Source organism: Osmerus eperlanus, chromosome 18 (genome assembly GCF_963692335.1).
Source record: "Osmerus eperlanus chromosome 18, fOsmEpe2.1, whole genome shotgun sequence".
NCBI classification, from domain to species: domain Eukaryota; kingdom Metazoa; phylum Chordata; class Actinopteri; order Osmeriformes; family Osmeridae; genus Osmerus; species Osmerus eperlanus.
The window spans coordinates 5,517,529-5,541,327 of NC_085035.1; the positions used below are offsets into that span (position 1 = coordinate 5,517,529).

General features: G+C 46.2%; 1 protein-coding gene across 1 annotated transcript in view; it reads left to right on the top strand.

Annotated features, from left to right (window-relative positions):
* The window catches only part of dcc (DCC netrin 1 receptor), a 132,568-nt gene that overhangs the window by 46,695 nt on the left and 62,074 nt on the right, over positions 1-23,799 (top strand). Inside the window, exons 3-7 of the mRNA XM_062484829.1 lie at positions 9,923-10,210; positions 12,357-12,507; positions 12,703-12,839; positions 22,190-22,344; positions 22,647-22,767. Of these exons, the coding sequence (XP_062340813.1) occupies positions 9,923-10,210; positions 12,357-12,507; positions 12,703-12,839; positions 22,190-22,344; positions 22,647-22,767 (852 nt within the window). The remainder of the gene's footprint in view (positions 1-9,922; positions 10,211-12,356; positions 12,508-12,702; positions 12,840-22,189; positions 22,345-22,646; positions 22,768-23,799) is intronic.

Genomic DNA, 23,799 nt, shown 5'->3' on the forward strand with positions numbered 1-23,799 from the left:
AGCTTTCACTTACCCTCTAAAGGCAATCCTGCTGGGTAGAACCAGAGCCATCCGTGAAACCTTTAAATGCACGGCGCTAATGAATGCAAAGTCCTTTTATCTATTGCAATTTTGAGTTTGATGTATGATTCGGACGTAAACCTACTCGCTCGTTGATCAATATTTCCCAGGTCTAATCTCATCAGAGTAAAAAGGGGTCAAGCGATTCCCTCCTCAGTGCTGTGAGAGGCATCGGCATCCCTTGTAGTGCCTTCCTCACTCCTGCACCTGCACGCACGCACACTCCTGCACACGCTCGCACACACACACACACACACACACACACACACACACACACGCACAGACGTGCACACCAACACCAGAGGCCCCATCCTCCCCATTTGTTGAGCGTTCACCATCATACGAAAGAGCCAACTGGAAGCCGCTTCTAAATCGAGCAATTAAATGTCTCTGTTTCCCCAGGGAGTGCTGTGGTATTTCTCCCTAATTAAAAGTGAGAGTCGGAGGAGGCCAGCATGACTCAGCCCCTTCACATAGGCTGCGTGTTGACGTGTCTGCTGGGTGTCGGGAGAGGAAGAGAAAAGAAGGAGGGGGAAAAAGAGAGAGAGTGGGAACTCTCTTTGTTGATTACTCTCCTATTGTGTGGAAGCCGAGGAGAGGAGGGATGGAGGAGGGGCGGGCGGGGGGGGGGGGGGAGTGGCAGAGTGACGGAGATGGAGATGGCAGGCATCGGGGGAAGAGTGACAGAGGAAGACTGGGGGTTAGGGGGGGGGAGGAGAGGAGAGGAGGGAGAGAGAGGTAGTTGAAGGGACATAAAGAGATGGGGAGAGGGGGAGATGGAGAGCGTCACGGTGGAAGAGGGGGATGATGGAAGGGTTGTGTGAGGCCGCGGACAGGCGACAGGACCGAACATGTCACCGTTCGAGAACCAGAGTCGGATTGACCTCCGCAGGTGTGTGTGTGTGCCCCAGTGATGTGGTGCTGTCACCTCCTATCAGGGATTATTGATTCATTGAAATCCTTCTAATAGGATATTTTCCAACAACATTTATGGCCCAAATAGATGAGCAGGTATATCAAGTGTAATGTCTACAAAGGAAAGTGGTTGATAATGAGTACATAGTATTCATTTAACAGTGACAGTATACTTGATTTGGCTTATCTCAGCATTGATAATAGCTTATTTGGTTGTTTTTTAAAGCCTCATGGGAATGGCTGATAAGCGTTTAAACTTGCCTAAAGGGCATCTTCAGCTCTAGTCATTCACCTTTCCAGTGAGCCCCACCACCATTACCAAGCGCCATAATCCCCGACACACAGGTTCTCATTAGCTAAATCTGGGACGCTCACCATATTGAACGCACGGCTGATTAATTTGAAACCCCCTCTCCCCCCATTGGCTGCTCCCGGTGTGTGCCAGGGATACTTTGAGCCGCAGCTGGGAGCGACAGCTTGTCATCATCCAGGGTTGAGCTGCCGTCGATGCGGCCCGCCAGTCCGGGCCACGCCACAGTCTCCTGGAGACGTCGCTCCCGCTGCCCCCCCCCCCCCCCCCCCCTGCTGCCTGTGTCGGCTCCGGGGGCTTTGAAGCCGAGCGTCTCCGTTGCTCTCTGAAGCCTCGGCTCCTACCCAGACTGCATTAATATTTCACTAGCCTGGATGGGGAAGGGGGGGGGGGGGTGGCAGGGGGGTGGGGGGAAGGGGGTGTGTGGCTTTGGGTTTAATTCAGGGGAATGTGCAGGGACGAGAAGGGGAATATGGGAGTCCCTTTTAATGGGTAAACCTTTCATCCGAACGGGGGAACGTTTCAAAGTGCGTACGAACGCACAGGTTTCTCAAACGTTCCGTCCTCACTCTGCATTCTTTGAGTCATAACTCATTAGTCCCGGTCCTTGGGGCCATGTTGGGAGACTGTTTACCGCTAGCTCGTTTTAATGACTTGGGTGGGGACGTGATTTATGAGGGAGGACGTCTTCCCCTGCAAGGTGGTTTTTTGATATCTTCTTTCGGGATTCGTCAAGACGGGCACCTCAAGCGCCTGGCATCTGGCAACATCTGGGTGGTTTTTGCACGTGTCGATCGTGATGTTTCCCCCCCCCCCCTTTAGCGAGCAGTAGTTTAGTCGAGGCTGAGAGTTTGGGATTGATCCCGTTTGTGGAAATCCTACTGCGTCAGCGGTAGTTTGTCTCGTCTTTGTATTTGATCGTGTCAGGTGACGGTTGTGGAGGACCAGTAAAGTAAGACAGCAACTTGTTTATTTTGCCTTTAGATCACAGGTTAAGTATGAATCCCTAACCATTATCAATCCAGTTTGTCGAGGACTTATTCACCACAATGGTTTGTTCCATGTACTGAGACCTGGTGGTATGGAAGTGATTTGTATAAACAGTATGTTGTTGAACTGGCTCGCTTTAAAGTTTCCCCCTCTAGGACTGGCGGGAAAAGCGTTTCAACCCACTCCTCCCTCTAATCAAAGTTTTATGAGCAGAGCAAAGCTGTGATGCTGGTTTTGGTTATTTAAATATGAGGCAGCCACAGAACTCTGTGTTTGTGTTTTGCATGGATTTGGCTTTCAACCATGTTTGTCTCTTTTTGGGGTGTCCAGAGTGTAACATGAAGGCATGTTGGTTTATTGAACTGTGCCCATGGGTGATGGGGACCAGACCCACTGCAGTCGCCTGTTTGAGCCCTCAGATCTCCCATCAGGTCTATAGAATGCTGTACTGTTGTTAGACGTGAATCCACATCTCTCAGTAAATAATAACCATCGAGCTTTTGTTTGACTGTGTGGCAATGGCAAATAGTTGACATGGGTCACGGGTCAGGTTGGACGGCCCCTCAGCAGAGTTTTGCTTCGGACCCCAGGGAGGTCAGGACCTCCTCTGGTATGTCTAATACCTTATGCCCAGAATGCCAAAATGAAATATGAGCATTTAGCAGTATTCAAGCCAGATTTTTGTATCTTATCTGACCAGTAACCCACTGTGCCGCCCTACAACACTAGGGTTGTGACCACGCTGCCCCTCTTTGGTAACGCGGCTGTCCAATGAGAAACACTCGCTGCATTTGATATTATTCATGCCACCTCAGGTGCGTTTTGTGTAGATTCCGCAAAGTTTTCTTCAGAGTAGGCGGTGTGGGCTACGGGTGTGTCAGCTTGGTGTACTTCAAAGCAGTGCTGCTCCTCTTCCCAAATGACTTCTTCATCAGCAATTTCTTATGCGACGTAATTTATTTCCTTCATATTTTCTCTGGCTCAGCACACGATTCTTTTACATGACAGAATTCCTCTCAGGCTTCCTGTGTTCCTGAGCGATGCGCTGGTCACATGGCTGATGGGAGACAGTGATTATCTACTGTTACATCATCTCTACGTCTCTGAGGCAATACACATTCAATCGGTTCTGAAATAACATTTGAGTGTACCAAAAATCCCTTTCCAATGTTGCAATAGATTGGGGAGATGGGCTTATGTCCTTGGCATGTGCTGTAAGTCAAGCAGAGCCTCTTTCAGGCTAGTAGTGAGCTTCTGTATGACAATGTAAGCTTCATACAGTAAGTACATTGGCCTAGAATGATCTAGTTTCAGAGTTACAGTGGGTCAAGTAATACAGCTCTCAGGAAATCTGCTAATTGGCCAAGATTTTATAATTGACGTCTGCACCCAGCACATTATTAATGATGTTTATCGATCATACTTTCTGTACTCGTTTCTCCACTTCCTTATAACTTTAGCATTTACTGGATAATTACATAGAATGACGCGCATCTTTTATTAATCTTGAGAACACCTTTTGCTTCCCTAAAATAGAATAGATGGTTTTAATCAAACGGCAATATTCATCCTGAAAACAGAACTCTCCTTCACACACACACACAGGAAAAAAAAAAAAAAGTTTGGTCGACCCCCCTTTCCCTCTCCTTCTTTTGTCTCCTTGTTTATGCCTTCTGCACTGAGGTCACAGGCCTCCTAATCAATTAGAGATATTTGAGTGCGAGGCGTCCAGCCCAGCTGCTCTGCACGGAGGCGCCCGCTTCCTTAGGGTGCTAATGAGAGCGGAGCTAACGCACTGACAGATTGAGACCCCTTCTCTCAGCCAATTATCTGGCCTGGGATGATGGGGGAAGAGTGCGATGATTAGTTAATAGGCTTGATCGACAGGGCGGGACAACACGGTCCCCGGGACAACAGGGGCTAAGAAGGTGCAGGCCGCTCCCCGCAAACAACCGTCGAAGCAGAGGCTGTAGCGTTATGGATGATAGGCCTGCGTGTTGATGGGCATACTGCGGCGCGGTCTGGAACGATCCAACTCGGAATGGTGGCCTAGGTGGGAAAAACAACTGTTGAAAGTGGTCATAACAGGAAGACAGGGTAAGGACCTTGCACTGTAAATGCCTCATTATTCAACATCGGTTTGCCAAACAGCCTTTTGAATTAGAAATACACTGGAGGAAAGTGGCATGCATTACATGCATGACTGCTGTTTTTAATGTGTTGGTTGGTTGGTTGGTTGGTTGAAAATGATGGATTTGTTCCCTCTTCCTATACCACATCCATTCCTTCTATACCATGAGATTCCTATTATGGAAGTCAGCATAATAATTCATAATTATTTCAATACTATTGTTGTTTTGCAAACAATCCGACATATAAATGCTCAAGTGACTGCACGCGTGCTTGATAAGGAATTGGCATAAAAAAGAAATGCAAATAGAATCGCAGCTTAAATATTCAATTAAGCGCCGGTGCCATCACCTCAAAGACATCTGCTTACAGTTTTAATTAGAAGGAAGGCCCTGTGTTTGGTTCTGCTTTGTGGGAAGGAACTGAAGGCACTGCAGACAAATGGTTTCTCTAAAGATAGGGATGAATGCAAGGATGACGACGCTGAAAATGTGTTTTCAGTCCAAAAAGATGTTCCCTGGGATATGCCTGCACTATAACTATGGACCCGCACTGTGACTGTGCGCAGCCTCTGTTCTGAGGGAGGACGATAAGAGGAGAGCCTACTGTAGGAGCTGGACTGATGTTGTTTTCCCTTTGTAACAAATGAGCATACAACAGGCATTGACTCACCGAATGGGACATTTCAGCACACTTTGCAGAATTCATGAGGGGTTTGTCCAGCAACAGTCTCGTCTCTCTCCCTCTCTTTCTCTCTCCTCGCGATGACGAAAATAAGAAGAATTGTTTCTATTCTTTGGTGACTTTGAAAGTTGGCCTTGAATCATCTAGTGGACAACTTTTTTTGTGTGTTTGTTTGACAGTCTTGGATGCGGAGTTAACAGTCAAAAGGTTATACAGACAGACAGCCCATCTTCTCCTCCTCTCCCTTTGCCTGCATGTGTCCTTGTCTGTGTGGGCCACGCGTCGTATGCTGAACAAGGTAAATGTCACAGGCGAATGTTGGCCAGGGCAGAATTTACGAGACAGAGGTAATCATTACTGGCTGGAGGATTCATGTCTCCCCAGAGACCCCCGCCTCTTCTCCTGCTAGCATCAGCCCCCGGCCTCAGCCTCGGCACAAGTGCAGCATCCTATCTGGACCCACCACTTTCTCCCCCTGCTGCAGCCTAGTTAAGCTGTGAGTGCTTCTCCTGCATCAGCCCTCATCACAGCCGAGGCATTTCAAGTGCCCCGTCGCATCGCCATGCTAATATTTTGTCTTAATTCAGCAGAATAAACTGCTGACTAAGGCTCGGATGGCTTTGCCTGTTTGTATCTGTGCATCAGCCGGCTCTGCCTGCCTGCCTGCCTCTCCCAGCCTGGTGGTGGGTGGGTGAGTGCGAGTGCGGCTGTATGCTCAAGCCTGGTTAAGTCTCTCTGCCGGTGCCTTGTAAAGGTTATGCAGCAGAGATTATGGCTCTAATGCAGCACGCCAGGCAGAAGAGTAATCTCCATTTAATGAAGGTGTCTGTTCAGGGCTTGAGAGGCTGCAGGGGAGTGAATGGGAGTATCCTTCCCTTGCACTCTAGAAACAGCTCAAATGGCCTCCCCTGCTAGTTTTTCCGAGGAGGTTGAGGAGAACGGGAACGGTGACAAATCTGCTGTTTAACTTGCACGTTGTTTTTCTTTCATTTGATTTAGGGGCACTTTTGGTTCATTCGCATGCAGACACATCCTAAATCAACTGGGAAAACAAAGTGCGGGAACCGGCAATCTCAATTATGGGTTTCTGGAGGAAACCTACGGTAGCTAGCAGTTTGCCACCAAAAATCTTCCCTGGAAGTCTACAGTCTATCGTAAAAGGCCTAATTTACTCAAAGAAAATGTATGAAATATGCTTGGAGGGAGTAATAGCACTTTGAAAAAGCTGTACATCTGTAATTTGTAAGGTGTAAATCCAAATGGTCTTGGAGTTTATTGCACCGAAATATTTCATACATTCATCTCCTTGTCAAGATTCAAGAAAATCTCATCACCTGCTAAAGTGAGCAGTGTATGCATTGGAGGTAGTCATCTTTCTGTGAACATAGTTTGTTGCCGGCGGGTGAGTCTACTTATGGTGCTGCTTACTGTTTTCAGAACTTTCTGTTTAAGATGATCTGACTGCTTATCCCAAGTGTGTCAACACGGTCGCTTCAGAGCAGGTGGATTCAAAGGTCTTTAGTCTCAAGCTGCCAGCGTCAATCTCCTTAGTCCTAAACTGGCAATCCAATACCCCTACATCTCAACCTGGCAGCTCCAACCACCAACAGTGTGACACTGCCGATCTATACTTCGCAATCTCCCAACCAGAAATTCCAAACCTCACAGTCTGTCCAACATGGGCAATGTGGCCACGCAGTTATGTCGATCACAAACTGACCATCCATTCTGTTTGTCATGAAGGTTGGTAACTCCTTAATGTATCTACATTTCAAACTGGCCACCAGACCTCCTCTCAAAGTACATCTGGCAACCAACCCTCTCTCGACCTCAATCTGGCAACTACATCTCTCTCAACATCAAACTGGCAACCCGAGCTATCGACGTCGAACTGGCAACCTCACATTCTAAGCCTTAGGTGGCAAACCCTAGCTTGACACTGGTAGCGCCAGTCCTGAAAGCTTTAAAATTGGAAACATATTTTTCAGATTCTCAATAATTCTATCCACTTTAAGCATCAAACAGGAATTGAGACACAATGCAAAAACCAAGAAAGATCAAGAATGGCACTCTTTTTAAATCACACACTCAGGATGCTGAAAGAAGTCAATTTGGATATAATGTATAGCCTATATATATTTTCTACCTTTCTGTGGAGGTTTTAAATGGAGTGCAGTTCCACCTCAATGCTTGTGAAATTGAATACCACAAGACTGAATAGAGCCAGGATTATGGTTATCTCGTGACTGAACTGTACATTTACTGTACTTTGGTTGGGGGTCTGGCCTCAAAGCCTTCATCGTGTGCACGAGGCGTCATGCTGTTAGACTTCTGGGGGGGGGGGGGGGGGGGTTTCGCATCAAACAGAAGATTAGAACTGGGATTGTTGAAATTAATCAGAGCAGGCTTGCAGACCAGATGCCCTGGGTCTTCACCCCAGGTCTTAAGTATGCAAGGCAGCCGCTCCTCATCGAAATGGAAAGCAGTGTTAGACAAGAACGTGTTATTGTGAACTAGAAAGAACCACACGTGGGAGAGAGGGACAAGGTTGAACGTTTCAACTTTTGCCCTTCCGAGTTCCAGTGTTCCGTCCGTTCCTTTTTAAGCCGTCGTATTTGTTTAGCGCTGAAGGACTTCATTCGTTCATACATTCATGGAACCAGGTGTGAAGAGGGACGACATTTCGTGCGTGAAGCTGGGTTGTTGAAGTCTCTGGGTGTGTCGTCCATCTTGTGCGCACAGGCGTCCTCGTGTAGTGGTAAAATGTCACGCGGAACCATTACGAAACAGATTTATATCTTCACTTGCCCCTTTTTTCTGATAACTCAACTTTTGAGAACGACTGTTTACGGCTAGTGGGGGGGAACATTTCTTTGTTGACTGATTAGACCTACTTTTCTCCGATTTACTGACAGTGGGAAATCCGGTCTCTAGAGGACCAGGAACTGTGGAATGTCACAATATCATAAACCCCTGTGATCATTGGTCGTAGGAGGTGCAGTGTGGCGGTATCGATTCCTCCCCCCCCCCCGGCTTCCTTTGTAGTGAAAAGGCTTGGAGTCAAGCAGTTGATTGAGGACACTTGGTCCAGCGGACCATTGTCATCCAGCCTTGTGATGCCTGTTTAGATTGTACTGCTAGGCCATTATCCAACCAGCAGTCGACGCCTCCAACCTTGGAGAGACTGGGGCCGATTATTCCTGACGACTCATCCTTCCCTGCCCTCAGCTCTCTCTTTGGAACAGAGAGACTCTGGGGAAAGCCAGTTCACTCTCTGCTCTCTCTGATGTCAGCAGCTTTCTAGAACCAATACCTCAGGTTTCAAAGAGGGGTGGTTTTAATGGGATTTGTTTTAAATTCTATCAGGATTAGCGATTCGGGGACACAAAGGAAACGGTTTGCATTGACAACACTGCTAAACCCGTTCCCAATCTACCGTAAACGTGGTTTTTACTATTCCACTGCAAGGGCCCGATCATGTAGGCTTACGGGTTGACCTAAAACAGAAGGCTGCCATGTGAGTAGGTGACAGTGCAACCTGACCGGACAACCGGTTCAGGAAAGAAGCGTATGTTATTTCATTGGAGAGCGACCCTGTGTGTGTTTGTGAGAGTGAGATTTTGTGTGACTCTGGAGCCCCGAGGCTAGCTTATGGATTAAAGAGGTGGAGATATTCACTTGGTTTCAATCCCAGTGAATTTGAAATGTCTCAATCCCCCTTTAGTGCACACTAATGAAGACAAGTCTGACAAAGAAATCTCAGATACCCTCGCACACTAACCTTCTCCAAACTCAGCTTTTCTCCATGAGTAATTCCTCTTCAAGTGGAGGTTTATCCTTTATAAGTGAAAAGCATGAAAGGCCTCATTGAGACTAACCATTTCAGCCAAACAACAAAAGCTTGTTCACTTTCAAGGGTCAGGCTGCACTGGCACATGTATGGAAATATTGATTTGTATGTTTCAGCCTCTAATGGCTTTGGCCTTCTTCTAAACGTCCAGAATCCCCTCTTGCAGACACCTTAGAGACTTTTAAGATCCAAATGATGGGAACTTATTTCTGGTCAAGCCTTTTGACAGTCAACAGCTGCATACATAGGCCCCTTGCTTTTATTTCTCTGTGCTAGGCAAGGCAAGTCCCGTCAAATATCTAATTATGTATGGTATCCAGTATGTGTTGACAATCAATACATGAGTGAGCCAAGGAAGTAATTGTCTGCTTCACAGTTGAGCCCCTAGCAACATGTAGATTTCCGAAATAATTTGGAATGAAATCATGGCAGCCAGTCTATCTGTAATATGATGTCATATTTAGGGATTAGCCTGTCTTACTAAGTACGGCTTTGCCAGTACTTAGTACAGTACAGTCCATTTTCCCTGTGAAAGCCATGTTCACGATAGAAGATCTTTGAAAACACGGAGAAACATCAGTAACGCTTAGCAACCAAGTCATAGATTCCACAGTCGGTAGCAAGTCATCCTCACAACCTTAAAATCGAGGCCTACACTGTTACCGTGTTGTCTCAGATGTGGCACATTTCATGATAACATGGTTAACACTGGCTACTCTGTATCTGTTAGGAGAGGCAAGAGAGAGGCAAACACACGAATGGGGATGAACAGGAATCGGGAACAAAGATTCGGCTACTCATCATAATGTCGTTGATTGCGCCAGGACACTTGGTCTTTAACGTTTTTCATTACCTGTTCTCTTTGAACCACATACTGCATAGCAATCCAATGCATTTTGAAATAGAGCTATTTGCCTCAACGCTCCCACAGATCGACGATCTCAATCGTGACAAATATGGATTTTGACTTCCCCTCTCCTCAGGTCCGTTAAAACTGGTGGTCCCGACGGAGTCTGTGTCGTCCTACCTGGGCGACACGGCCCTGCTCCGCTGTGAGGTGACGGGGGAGCCCACGCCGCTGGTGCGCTGGCAGAAGAACAGGGAGGACCTCCCTTTGACCTTAACCCCCGAGACCCGTGTGGTGGTGCTGCCCTCCGGGTCACTGCAGGTCAGCAAGGTGCAGCCGCCCGACTCGGCCACCTACCGCTGTCTGGCAGACAACCCTGGCAGTGCCCGCACTGGCACAGATGCAGAGCTCCGTGTGTTGCCAGGTAACCTTTACTATGTTTTTACACTGCCTCCACTAAGTTTGACAGCATTTGCTTTAATAACAGTACGTTTTGGATTGTTTTGCCATAATAAAATGACTAATTGTTTCGTTGCCAGCTAGTGTTCTGGTTGCCGGCTTGAGGTCATTTCAGACATTTTGTTATTCATTTCTAAAAGTACATAAAATTGCACGGGCGCTGCAGTAAACAAAGATAATTAGCACCTTGAATATCTTTCGTATTGTTGAATTTATAGCACATCCTGTAATGTTCTTTGGGGTGAGACTGGCTGTACTGTGTGTAAGACTTATTAGTTATTTGGATACATTTACATTGTTGTTCTCAGTTTTACAATGGATGTTTTCAACTTTGTCTTATTACTGTGTACTGAATGTCCAATCCTTTCACCCACAAGTGGGCTTGCATCAGGTTTAGATTATTTTTTCAGTTGTTCCCATGGTGTTCAGGTTCAGGTTGTCTCCGGAATATTCATCAGACTAATTCTGTGTTTGAATTTGGTTCCACTTTCAGATAATATAATCCTTTGATCATTTGTTAATTCCTTCTTTCATTTTGAGTGACATTTCAGATGTATTGTTCTTCGTTCAGATGTGAAATCACCATGAAACTATTTCATAATCCAGTTTAATCCAATTTAAATGACTTTTATCAAAGTCAAAGTAATTTAAAAAAAACACTGGTTTATTTAGACTTTTATCAGAAGTTGACTTTAAATGTCAGGGATACGATTTGATAAGAGGAGCTTCAGTGAAACCCTTGCCGTGCCATCGTAACTTGTGAGGTCTCCATAATGTGCAATATGCAATTCACAAGTTAGTCCTTTACTGTGAATGCAAACACTTCGTCCATGGCTAATGTGCTGACAGATGCCTTGTGCCTGAGGTTGATTTGCCTGGTTTTCGAATCGTGTCCAGGAATACATTAAAATGGTCGCGCTCCTACCCCTTTCATCCACCTCTCACCCTGTGAAGTCTTGATTAGATATTTGATCTTCATTTTCAACGCTGTTTTGCTGTTTTGCAAATGAGCTCCACTTTTCAAGTTGCCTTGAAGCGTTTTCCACATCTATGAACCACGCTTTAAACAGCTCACATTGTGCTGCATATCATATGGGTGACATTCTTCAATATACCCATACATCTATCGCATGCAATGCTGATAATACATTGTAAAAGAACATACCAGGTTTACCGATTATGGATCATGGATAACCAAGGACAGATTTTCAACACGTTTTCAAAGCAGTGGACACGTTGTGAACAATTGTTTTCATATATGATGACATTCTCTGTGGACTCACAAGACATATTGCTCCCACAATAGTAAATCGGAGAAATTATTTCTGGACTGTAAAGTCAAAACGCATAGTAGCAGGGATATGATTGGTCTAGTAGCTAAGGGTTTATTATTTGATCCTTTCTTCCATCTGAGTCTTTACCCGCTCTGGAACATTCTCTACACTCTTAACAAGCTAGGTGGATTCCCCTCTGGATGTCTACATACCCCTGAAAGGAGGCACGAGGTTGCACAGGGTCAGTCCATTTCGTTTCAATCTCAGGGGCAATTGCTCTGGAGTCGTGAACCCTTAGTCTGCCTGACTGGCTGTCAGACAAATCACTGGGTAGCTGCATGGCTCCCCGTTCCACTGCGGTCTTGAGGATGCACAATCAGGTGTCCATATAAATTGCAGGTGTTGGAGTGAGAGCACTCAGACTGGAACCCCACTAGAGGATTTCAGGTTGACTTGTGTAAAGCCGCAGTGGCTGTCTGAGGTGTTGCGTGACAGAGGGGAGAATTTAGTCGAACTAGCTTGAAGGTTAAATGAGCAATGTTGCTTCGACAGATTTATTTGGCTTCCTCAGAGTTCCTCCACTTCTGCCTTCCTAGGAAAATTCCCTTCGGCTATTTAAAACAAAACCCGGCACAACTGCAGCAACTTGCCAACTGACACACTGCAGTACAGAGTTGCTTTCCGTTTCCACCGCCCAAAAAAAGTTCCCTGAGGAAAATGCCCACATTTGCAACAAGATCCGAGACGAACATCCCAGCGTGCGATACCGGTCAGTTTAAGCGACAAGGAGCGGCCTCTTACGTTGTCTCTCCCCTGGGGTTGCTTTTCTTCGAGCAGAGCCTGGCGTGAGCCGGACCCTGGCGTTCCTCCAGAGGCCCCTGAGAGCCACCGTCCTCCAGGGTAAGGATGCCGTCCTGGAGTGCTCCGCCTCGGGCTTCCCCACCCCTGCCTTCCACTGGATGAGAGGCAGTGAGATCATCCAGAGCAGGTGAGTGATCTCCAAGGGGTTCTGACTGGGTCGACACACGGTTACCAACCAAACGGTCTTCCTCCGAGCGGATGCACACGTGAGATTGAACCCTCCGCACTGTCGTCGGTAGATTTCGAATGGGGATGTGAATGTCGGCTGTTCCCAGCCGTTGTCGTGTCTGTGATTGTCGTTCTTGTTCTCCGGTGTCGCCAGGTCGAAGAAGTACGCTCTGCTGGGGGGGAGTAACCTGCTGATCAGCAGTGTGACGGACGACGACTCGGGCTCGTACAGCTGCGTGGCGCTCAACAAGAACGAGAACATCACGGCGTCCTGCGAACTGGCCGTTCTGGGTGAGTCTCCTCCGTCGCCTCTGGGGAAATCTCTCCCTCTCTCCCCCCCCCCCCCCCCCCGGGCTGGGGTTGTCTCCGCCCATCTCCCGTTCGCCCAGCTAGCCTTCACAAGCGCAAAATCTGTGGAAAATTGAATGGTTTCAGTTCATCAGACTCTTGAGGAACAGCCAGAAAAAGAGTCTAGCAACTTAGGTATAAAAAAAAGAAAGAAAGGAAGTCAAACACTATGAAAGATTGATCGTTTTTTTTGTCTGTTCACGAGTTTTACTGCCACCTCAACTGACATAGAGGAACTTCATGACAACCTCACCACTCTTATGACAGGCCAGGTTGCCAACACATTCCCTAAAAAATACAATTTTAGCTGTGGCATATTTCGCTGCTTATAATATATCATTCTGAACGAATCTAAAATATGCATAAGAGATAAATAGTTAAAGTTTCCTGATGCTCAGAAGAGGGTGCGGTTATTTCACAGACCACAATTTCCACAAACCAACCAAGCCTACGGTTGCCACCGTTAAATAAAAAAACTTAATTTTTCGAAGGTTTGCCTCGCTTCAGCAAACCTCAGTTGATCAAATTGAGTAAGAGGTGGTTTGGAGTCCTGAGAGAGACCCTCAAAGGTTTTCAATAAGTTTGATTAGAATGCAGCCCTGTGTGCCTGTGCGAAAGTGTCTGGAGGTTTTGGGCCTCTTCATCCATTTGAACGTCTTTGCCAAGTCTCTTCAGAGTTGGCGAGCTCATTCAAACTGAAGGTTCTGCTTCTCTGACAAATCTATAATACCTGGAAAAACGTTTTGTAAAAAGATCGAAAGATAGGGCTAAGGAAGCTGTCTGAATGCAGAAGCAGTTGACTTAATAGTCTCTGACTTAGAGAAAAATACTGCCGACTGAGACACTTGAAATTAGAAACTATTATAGAGTTTACTACAGGGGTGGGTGGTGGTGGTGGTGGGGGGGGATAGAGAGAAGGGACGACAAGAGTCCAATCATCAGTAGGTGAGAGTTTGTTGGTGGTTCGGGAGACATATTTGGCAACGCATTTGAGTTAAGTCTCATGCATAATCATAAAACGCCCGTCTCTGCCTGTTTCTTTTCAATTAATCGCTCTCAATCTCATTAGTTCCACTTTGCAGGGGGGGAGATGACAAAGCCTTTTATTTCAATTAATCCAATTACAGTGGAACTGGAGGATATTGAAGATTTATCACAGCCTTTGCATTCAACGGCTTATTTTGTAGCAACAAAAGTGAAGGCTCAGAGAAGTCTGTATACAATCCAGCGTGTGAATAAGCAGTACCATTGCAGTTTTTTGGGGCACCATTCCACCCAAAGTCACACAAATCAACTGATTTAAAGAGGAATCTACTTGTTCTTTCTGTATACTGAACTTGTCGCATGCCTGTTTGCTTTTGCACAGGTCTAAACAAATCCTGTATTACACACACCAAAGTCCAAAAGATAGGTAGGTCCTCGGATTGTCATAATGAGCCACCTGTACACCAAAGCCCTGGTGAGGCCATTAATATGTGCTCACGTAATCTCCAGTGTGCCCTTATTATCCTCAGTAGCTGAGTAGCTTCTGAACTTTAGCCACTTTACCCTGTCAGCACTGCTTCGTGACAAGCACGCAGCTCATGAGATTATCCCAAAACCCCGCTATCTATGTCTTACAGCCCGGAGTGACACAGCAACTATCGATCCTGGCTAAACTCAGTGACACCACTGTGGCAACGTCACTATTGACAGGCAGCAGCTCACGCTTTCTCTTTCTCTCCCTCTTTCTCCCTGTCTCTCCTTCCCCATTAACTTTTGCCTGTTGTTCTGTCTGACATGCAGCAAGTAATACATGTCTCCTGACACATATATATATATTACTAGCTGCATGTCAGACTGTTGTGTAAGTCCACTCTTAGTAGTCTAAGTGTATCTATTCCTGTCAGGTGGCCTGGGCCAGTGGCCAGTATTAGGCCTTTACACAACTATTGAGGATTATGGGATGGAGAGAAAGCCAGGGCACCCTATAGATAAGTGTGACACTTGTTATTAGGTCATGCTGGCGCATAGATAAGGCAGTGCAAGATAAATACTTGGCCCGTAATAGCTTTTTGAATGACGAGAGAAAGAGAGAGAGAGTAGGGGGGAGGGGGGGTGACCTGACTCACAGATGGACCAGCAGAACTGCTCACTCAGTGATTGCAGGAACTAGTCTACTCTTTCTGACATACGGTGAGATGGAAATCACTTATGGCCACGATTTGTGTGTCTTTTAATATTGAGACCATTGAAGCATATCTAAAGTGGCTTACTCCTGTTTACAGGCTTTTATACACTCTTAGTATGCACATTGGTTAAGTGAAATGAGAGTAAGTGCAGTGGTTTAATTTCTAAACACTAAGGAAGGCACTTACATTACTGTACATTACTGTTTGTAATGTACACTTTGGTACATCTCTCATCGATTTCACAGCAGTTTATAATTGGATACAGCAGTGGGCTTGTGTTATTTTTCACTTCATATCAAGATAAATGGGAACTTAACTAAACCATCAAGTTTAAAGACATATATTCCTAATAATGCCCCTCTTATCATAGAACCGTGACTTCCAAAAAAATGCTTAACATGTGACTACTTCATGTCATACTGAGAGTTTCCTTTAATCCAAAGCGTTGAGAAAAGGCCCCAAGCCTTGCAGTGCTGTGCTTGTGTTGGTCGGCAGCTCCATTGTAGGGCCTTGTTATAAGGGTGGGGAGGCACAGTCACGTCCACTTGTCCAGCCCATTAATGCTCCGTCAGAGCTGCGCCTCTCTCTCTCCCTCCATCCCTCCCACCCTCCCTCCCTCCCCTCCCCTCCTCCCTCCCTCCCTCCCTCCCTCCCTCCCTTTGCCCCCACCAATTTCCGCTGTAGCAGATGAAGGACTCTCATCTGCATTGAGAGTCTAGTATCTCCTCTCCTCCATTCCACTTTGTGTCTGTCAGACATTTTGTTCCTTCATAACATTTAAAGATTTTTTCTTCTTCTTTGCTTTAGTAGCCAGTATCAGGTTGACTCTTTCTTAGAAAGGATAGTATTCGGTCCCTTATGCTGGTGAGTAAGTGTCTAGCAGGCTAAACTCCCCTTTCTGAACGGTGTCTTATCGGCTGACCTATAGATACTCCGAAAGGCAAGACATAAATATTAATGTTGGCCTCAAGTGAAATATGACAATTTTTCTATGGACGTTTCTCATTTCCCTTTGATCAAGGAACATTTCTCAAAATGGCGTCACCTCTTGTGTCCACACACCGCACACCTGAACACATACTGTCTTTCCCTGTGAATATGCAAACGTTGGTCTTGATTGCCCCTATTCCCATGCTGTTCCTTGATGACAACAAAAACAACTCTGTAAACTTTCAAGATACAAAACGTCATTCAAAAGGAAGTACCGCGACTGAATTCCCAATTGGGAAGGCCTACAGTAGGACTAAAGGGCAACGACGGAAGCATGGTAGGCCAATTGCCGGTCCTGCTGTTGTCCCATCTTTGATTGGCGGAGAGAGGGTGAATGTTGAAGACTGGTCCAAGACTCTCGTTTGTATCTCAGCCAAATTTGAGGAAGTGCTGCCTATTGTTGCAAACCTCCAACTGGGCCAGACTTCTACAAACTCCCCATACTCAGCTGTTATTAATCAATGATTTAGTAACTATAACTCTTTGTTGTTTGTAAAGGGTGTTTATTCATCCAGAATATGATATAGATAAACCAGAAAGACCTGTATACTAATCATTCAGTAGGTTTGTAAATATACTGGTTTATTTCCTCTATTTGATTCAGTACAGTGTGGCACAATGTAATTGAAAGGCAGATTAGCAAGTTTTATGTTTCTAGCCACAAATAAATTGCTGTATTTAACTCAATAGGATTTGATTGGGAAAGGGGGATAACCAGTAGGGCATTACCTTTTCACACCAGGCCATCTACTATAATGAATTTCACATCAAGGGTTGTAAATAAAAAACGGGTATTCACAGAGAATGAAACTGAGCTGTGTCCACCATAGGGGGATAATAAATGTTTGTTGTTCGTAATAATAATGACTTCAATGAGCCTCATTAACGCTTTTGAGCAGCCCAATTAATTTGACAAAGACAATACCAGCGACTTGGCTTTGGGGTCATCACTCACTGTAGGTGGGCCAGAATGTTGGTCTGTATAATAATTGTGTAGAGTCCCTCTCAGCCACAGTATGGATTTGCCCTACATGCTACAGTCAGTGGGTATTGAGTATTGGTTCCATCTCTGTACGACACATACCCATTTATACCCATAAACAGAGAGGACTGTTGTTTGTAGTGAAATTCTTCTCGTTAGGCAGAAAACACCGATTGTCAGCGGCGACTTAGCTCTAACTATCCACGGATAAGCGGCAGGGGGTCAATGATGATTAATTACAAGCCTTTGCGAATTATTTTCAGCATGCTAGCAAACATTTAAGAGGCAGCCAGCACCCCTGCTGGGGAGACTGGTTAAGCTGTTCCTCATCCAATGCAATTGGAACCAAACCTAGCATAAAATAGACATATTTCATAATATTTGAGCTTCCTAGAACGTCAACATCAATATTAACAGTTCATAACAATTATCTGCAAATTCAATTAGTCAGCCAGTCAGTCAATTAGTCCGGCATCACTGTAAGCATAAACAATATTCTTTTAAGAGGTTTATCCTAACCGTGACACATACAGCTGTTCTGTAAAACGATTGACATGTTGTGACACAATCCCTTTCTAGTCTTCAACTGTCACCTGGTCACTTTTGTTTATCTGCTTGGGCATGCAGGTTCATGTAACCCTTGTCCCAGAGATGACCCTGCTCACAAATACAACCATCTAACAAATCCTTTGTTCCACTAATGCTGAGTAATCCAGGATTTGAACTTAATCAGACAAAACACAACATCTTTGCTGATTTCAGGAGAGCAACAAAGGACAGGTTTTTGATCCCACACATGAACAGAAGATGATTCGCTGTGAAACCATTCCTGAACCAAAAATCGAGTTTGGCATTCGGGTGTACTGTATATCTAAGGGTAAATACTGATAAAGACTCTACAAAGGTTTGTTCATCAGCCATTGTAACTGGCCACTTCACATCTAGTCCATTGTGGTTTTTGCAATGTCAGTTAGCTGTAACAGTACTATTCTTAGCTGTTAGCCAAGTTATTAACCAAGACTGTGACCCATGGCAACACCGAAGTTCAACATACATAGTAGAAGCGTGTACCTCTTGGGATGCCGCATACTGCTGTATGTGTCTTGTGTCAACTACAGAAAAGACTCCTTAAATTATGAATATGTACCGCATCATAATGGATCTTTACATGTGTCAAGTCATATGTCATGAGTAAATAACGTGTGTCAACAGGGCACCAGTGTTCAGTCGTCTGAGATCAGATATCCAGTTTTGTGTCTGATGCAGGTGATGGTTATTTGAACTCCTTTCAGGTTTTGCGCATGATGTATATCTGTAAATATCCATATGAAAGACATTCAGTTCAGTTTGACGATTGATTCTCAAAATACATTTCCACCGCAGCATCCATACGCGAAACCGATCCAAGGCTCTGGTGACCTGCTGGTGCTTCCTTGGGTCAGGTCACGAGCTGAACACAGAGGTCACATTCTGGGAGGACAGCAGGGGTAATGGTGGGATCACTGAGCTTTCATGCTCAGTTAGATGTGACAAACCGGATTACAGCCTTGTCCAATCAATTTCTGCATCTATGCTACTTTATAGACCACATTTGGCAGTCCTAGCCACACAGACATCCTGGGGCAGTTAGGAAATCATTTTGCAGAGGACGGGCTAAATGAAGACCATGAAGGGTGGACTAGGTTGACCGTACAGGATGGGAGTGACATGGGAGATTAAAGCTGTGAACTCCCATGACCAGGTGAAGGAATGCGAGTGGTGAAATTGGATTGGCATATATGATTGGCGAGATCACTTCCTAGATCACCATGCCCCATGTCGAATAAGAAAGGACGGGCATTTGACATCCGCTGAGGATATTTGTACCCACGTGTCATGAAATATGCATGGTACATTTCTATAACATAGTGGCAGGAAAACACGCAAACCAACCAGGAGCATTTGGAATGTGGCACATAACAGTATTTTCCCAAAACATCTGCATAATTCATGGGAAGCAGTGCAAAACAAAGGGCATCTCTAATGAACACACACTGCAAGAGCATTTCAATGTCGTTCGAACTGGACAAACTCCTTTCTTTGAATTGCGATCCTAATTCCCTCGGAATAACTGATAAGGTGTCACTTAATACATGCCTCTCTCCATATTTCATTAATAATGGATGATTACGGGTGGAAGGCAAATAGAAAGACCAAGCCGCCGTCATTTTCTTAACAACTTCTCATTTACATAGAGCATGTGCATTAAAATGGAGCTGTGCACTGTGTTTACCTAACTGAAGCCCCCCCCTGTATGGTACAGCCACCCCACTTAGTGAGAGCCCATCTCCAAACAAACACTAGTCCCCAAACGGGACGGATTGGAGGCGGCCATCTGAAATGTCACCAGCAGTGCGGCAGCCTGTCACCGTCCCCTAGGACCCCCTCACCCCACCGTACCCCCCCCCCCCCCCCCCCTCACCGGGAGAAGTCATTACAGAGGCACCATGCTTGGAAACCCACATGCCAGATGTTTATTCAAATGAGTGATGTGGAGATTTACATTTCAATGGAGAAGGACAATCATTATGGCCAGCACACATTAAACCGCCACGTATACAAGGTTTGTTTTGTCATGTTAATATCATTTCCAGAAAAAGGCTTGTGCTGTATTTTTTCCAGAGTGTTTTCAAGTATTTGTTAATCGAAAAATATATATTTGTAGTGTGTATGTGCGCAGTGCATGTTTGTTTTACATTCGCAGACAAGACGTTCCAAATCTTCTTTTTGAAATGGTCCACTGAGTGGCTTGTCTTTTAAGAAAATATTTGTAATGGAAAGATTGTCTTTTTCCAGTAACCATTCAGTCAAGATGTAACAGCATAGTTAGTTAATGACTTTGTTGGTACCAGTAATCGCTGTTTAGAAGATAGCCCCCAGTGCAAATGTTGCAACTACGTTTTAAAGGAAATCATTAGTGCTTAATTAGTGCAATACTCCTCTGATAAAGTAACACCAGCATGGCTAATGGCATATTGATGCGTCGTGTGATGCAACACGGCCTGCCCCGGCCAAACAGGTTGGTGAAGCAGGGCATCTTGGGTTGCACCTTGGGGGCCCCCAGACATTTTGCCGGCCGTTCACACTTCATAGAAAATCCCCAGTATTCACCTTTCAAACCCCTAATACTTGTGGACGGATGGAGTGGATGGCTATGGCTGATGACGTCCGACTTGTGTGGAGGAATGGTGCATCGGTTTTGTAGCCTGAGGGCTCGTTCTCCTCTGCCTCTTAGCTTGTCCGCGGCCATGGCCTCCCTTTTCGTGTATTTTACAGAAGATTACACTGAAGATAAATATGAGCTTATTTCCGCTGACAACTGACTGAACAGTTTCTGTATGGTTATCAAATTTCATACCGTAGATGGTTATCAAATCTGAATTTGAGACATATATTTTGCTGCGATGTGCCTACAGTGGATTTATTTTATCATCTGTCACAATATTTTGTTTCGGTTTGACTTTACTCTAGGGGTCTTATACTTTAGCATCAGTTTATTTCCTGACAGACTTATTTTACCAGCAGTTCAAAGACAACAGTTCCCTTTCTCAAGACTACTGGGCTCGTTCTCTGTGTTATATTGTGCCCCCTTCAATCCTTTGTGATACATTGCGGTGAAAAGCAAATAACAACAAAAACAGAAACCGATAATAGCATGCCTCCTGTTTTGTTTTCTGCCTGAGGACGGCTTTGCCAGAGTAGTGACTGTGGTTCAGGAGTAAAACAGAGGGGTTGGCGGTGTCTGTCACCTTCCCCGGGAGAAGCTAGCAGAGGTTAGACAGAGAGATGTGACTGACTGTCACTCTGTCCCACACGTGAACGCTCTGGAAGTCCCTCTCACACTACTCTCATTCCCCCCTCCTGACCTTTTTATATCCCTCGGGGGACGGGGGGGGGGGTGGCGGGGGGGTGTGGATGATGGGTAGGGGGGAGGGGGGTCTTCTACCCTTTACCTTCCTCATCTTTCTCTCTCTTTCACTCTCTTTCACACGTTCACTCTTTTGTCTTGTGTCTCCAAATAAACACTCTGATGTCATCCGGCTTTGCTGGCTTATATCTGTCTGTTCTATTCACCGTTTTCTGTGGTTACTATCTAATTTACCTCATACCAACCAGTGCAGCACAAGAACAAGCTACATTATTGACTTGTAAAGCAACAATCCACACACAAAGTGAGCCCAGAAGAATAGGAAACAGATTAATTATTCCCCTGCAGAAAAATCTATACTTAATTCTCTGTGGAAGTGCTTTTGAGTCTTACTCCCTCTAAATCAAACGGTAGTGGTTATAAAGTTTCTGAAATAATTCAATAGTGTAACATATTCCTTAAAAGTGAAATCCCAAAATAGACAAGATTTGGATGTACACAGAAAAGAGAAGTTGTGAAAGGCGGATTTCGCAATCTGTCTGCAATTTGATGTAGCAAAATAATGAGTGACATCCTAACAAGCTACACAGCTCAGACGAAGCCAGCATAAACAAAGACCTGTGCCTGCTATTTACAAGACATGGGTTCTTAAGGGCTTCTCAAACGTTATGTTTATTTACCGTGCTCCAGAATGTTCCATCCCCACGTCACGCAGTCTTAAATGACTTTTTCACTGTTTTTGCTATTTAGCAGGAGCCCAAACGCAGAGTTTACGATATGTGGAGTAAAGTAAATGCATATTCTGAGAGGCTTAACACAATAAAATATCCCAAACATTCACCCGCACTCCCGGTCAGTAGGTCTAGTACCACAGACTGACAGCTTCAGATATTTAACAGGGGGCGGCTGTGGCTCAAGGGGTAAAGAGGGTCGTCTGTTAATCGCAAGGTTGGCGGTTCGAACCCCGATTCCTCCCAGGCCATGTGCCGAAGTATCCTTGAGCAAGACTCTGAACCCCAAGTTGCTCCCGATGGGCAGGCCGGCGCCTTGCATGGTAGCTCGCTGCCGTCGGTGTGTGAGTTTGAGTATGAACGGGTGAATGAGAGGCAAACATTGTAAAGCGCTTTGAGCGCCGCTAAGGTAGAAAAGCGCTACGTGAACGCAGTCCGTTTACCATTTAACGGAAGAGTCGCGACGCGTCGGGTAAAAAAGGTCTGTCCTCCTGTGTGTTTCCCCCCCACAGTGCCACCCCAGTTCCTGAACTACCCCACCAACACGTACGCCTACGAGAGCACCGACATCGAGCTGGAGTGCACGGTGACGGGGAACCCTCCGCCGGCCGTCCGCTGGATGAAGAACGGGGAGGAAGTCATCCCCAGCGATTACTTCCAGATCGCTGTAAGTGTTCCCCCCCCCCCCCCCCCCCGCGCCGCTCTGACAGGTGCTCCCGCCGCCAGGTGCGAATTTACGGTGTGGCGGCGGCGACCGTAGCTCCTGGTTTGTCGAGCGCTGTTTACGTCTGTTCCTGTGGGGTTCTCCTTGAGGGGGTTCACAGGCAAGAACAGGGACTTTTTCGACTGCGATCCAGGCTCCATTGGGGATGAAGCCACTAACCTAACTGACTGTAATGAGGCTTCTGGTTAAGATCTTTCATCCGTGCGACGATGACTGAAGGAAGCATGTCTCTTGTGTGCTTGCAGGAGGGCAGTAACCTGCAGATCCTCGGTCTGGTGAAGTCAGATGAGGGCTTCTACCAGTGTGTGGCCGAAAACGAGGCAGGCAACGCCCAGGCCATGGCCCAGCTCATCCTACGGGAGCCAGGTAGGGACACACGGCGTGAAACCACACGCGCGCCCGTGACATCATTTCCTCTCGACATCACACGTCCTCTTGACATCACATCCGCCGACATCACACCTCCGGTTATCAAACACAATCACCCTTTTTCATCCCACCGGCCCTGGTCCGCCCATTGTTAGACAGGCAAGGGAGGGGAGTCTGGAACGGTCTGCAGCATAAATTGTACAGTATATGTGCAGGAAAAATACTGTGTTTCCCTGGGCAACGTCGGATAACCCACGCAATGACAGAGCTTTGAGAAGCCCAGATGCGACCAACTGCTCAATGCTTCCTCACGGCAAAAGCCAACTCTCAGGGGGCACCAGAAGCCACCTCTGCGAGGAGGGACTCACAGACACGGATCCACTTGCCGACCGCTTGCGTGTCGTTTGGGTCTGACAGATAAAGACTTGCATTCGGTGAGTCGCAGTTCAATTCGGCTCCCGCAACAGTGGCGTGTGTCGCCAACAGTTCGGCTCCTAAATGAAAAATTCTCTTTACGCCATAGTTTAGGATTTCGAAATCGTCGGAATAATATAGGATATCTATAGGAGGGTAGGATGGGGAGAAAATGTGCCCCTTTTTAACTGTTGAAGCCTTTTAACCATATCTAGCTTTGTGATTCCCATTCAGTGACATGACATAAGAACTTATCAACTGTGGCTGCGAAGCTGATCAGAGGGAGCTTTTCAGAGCTGGCACGTCCCCTTCCACTAGGCGGGTGGGGCACCTCCACCGCTGGGCCTGGGTGGAGCCGCACAGCACAGTACAGTACATCCCCTCATCACAGCTGGAGAGGCTGGGAGATGGGAGGCATCAGAGAACAGACCTACTTGTCTCTCCGCATCACACACATTGCCTGTTCTCCCCCTACCCCCCCCCCCCCCCCAACCTCCTGTTGGGTTTTATTCAATCAGACTCCCTGGCCTCCGGTGCTCCATGTGCGTGTTTGTGTGCGTGTTTGTGTGGACGTACCTGCGTATGTGTGTGTGTGTGTGAGTAGGTACTGAGCGG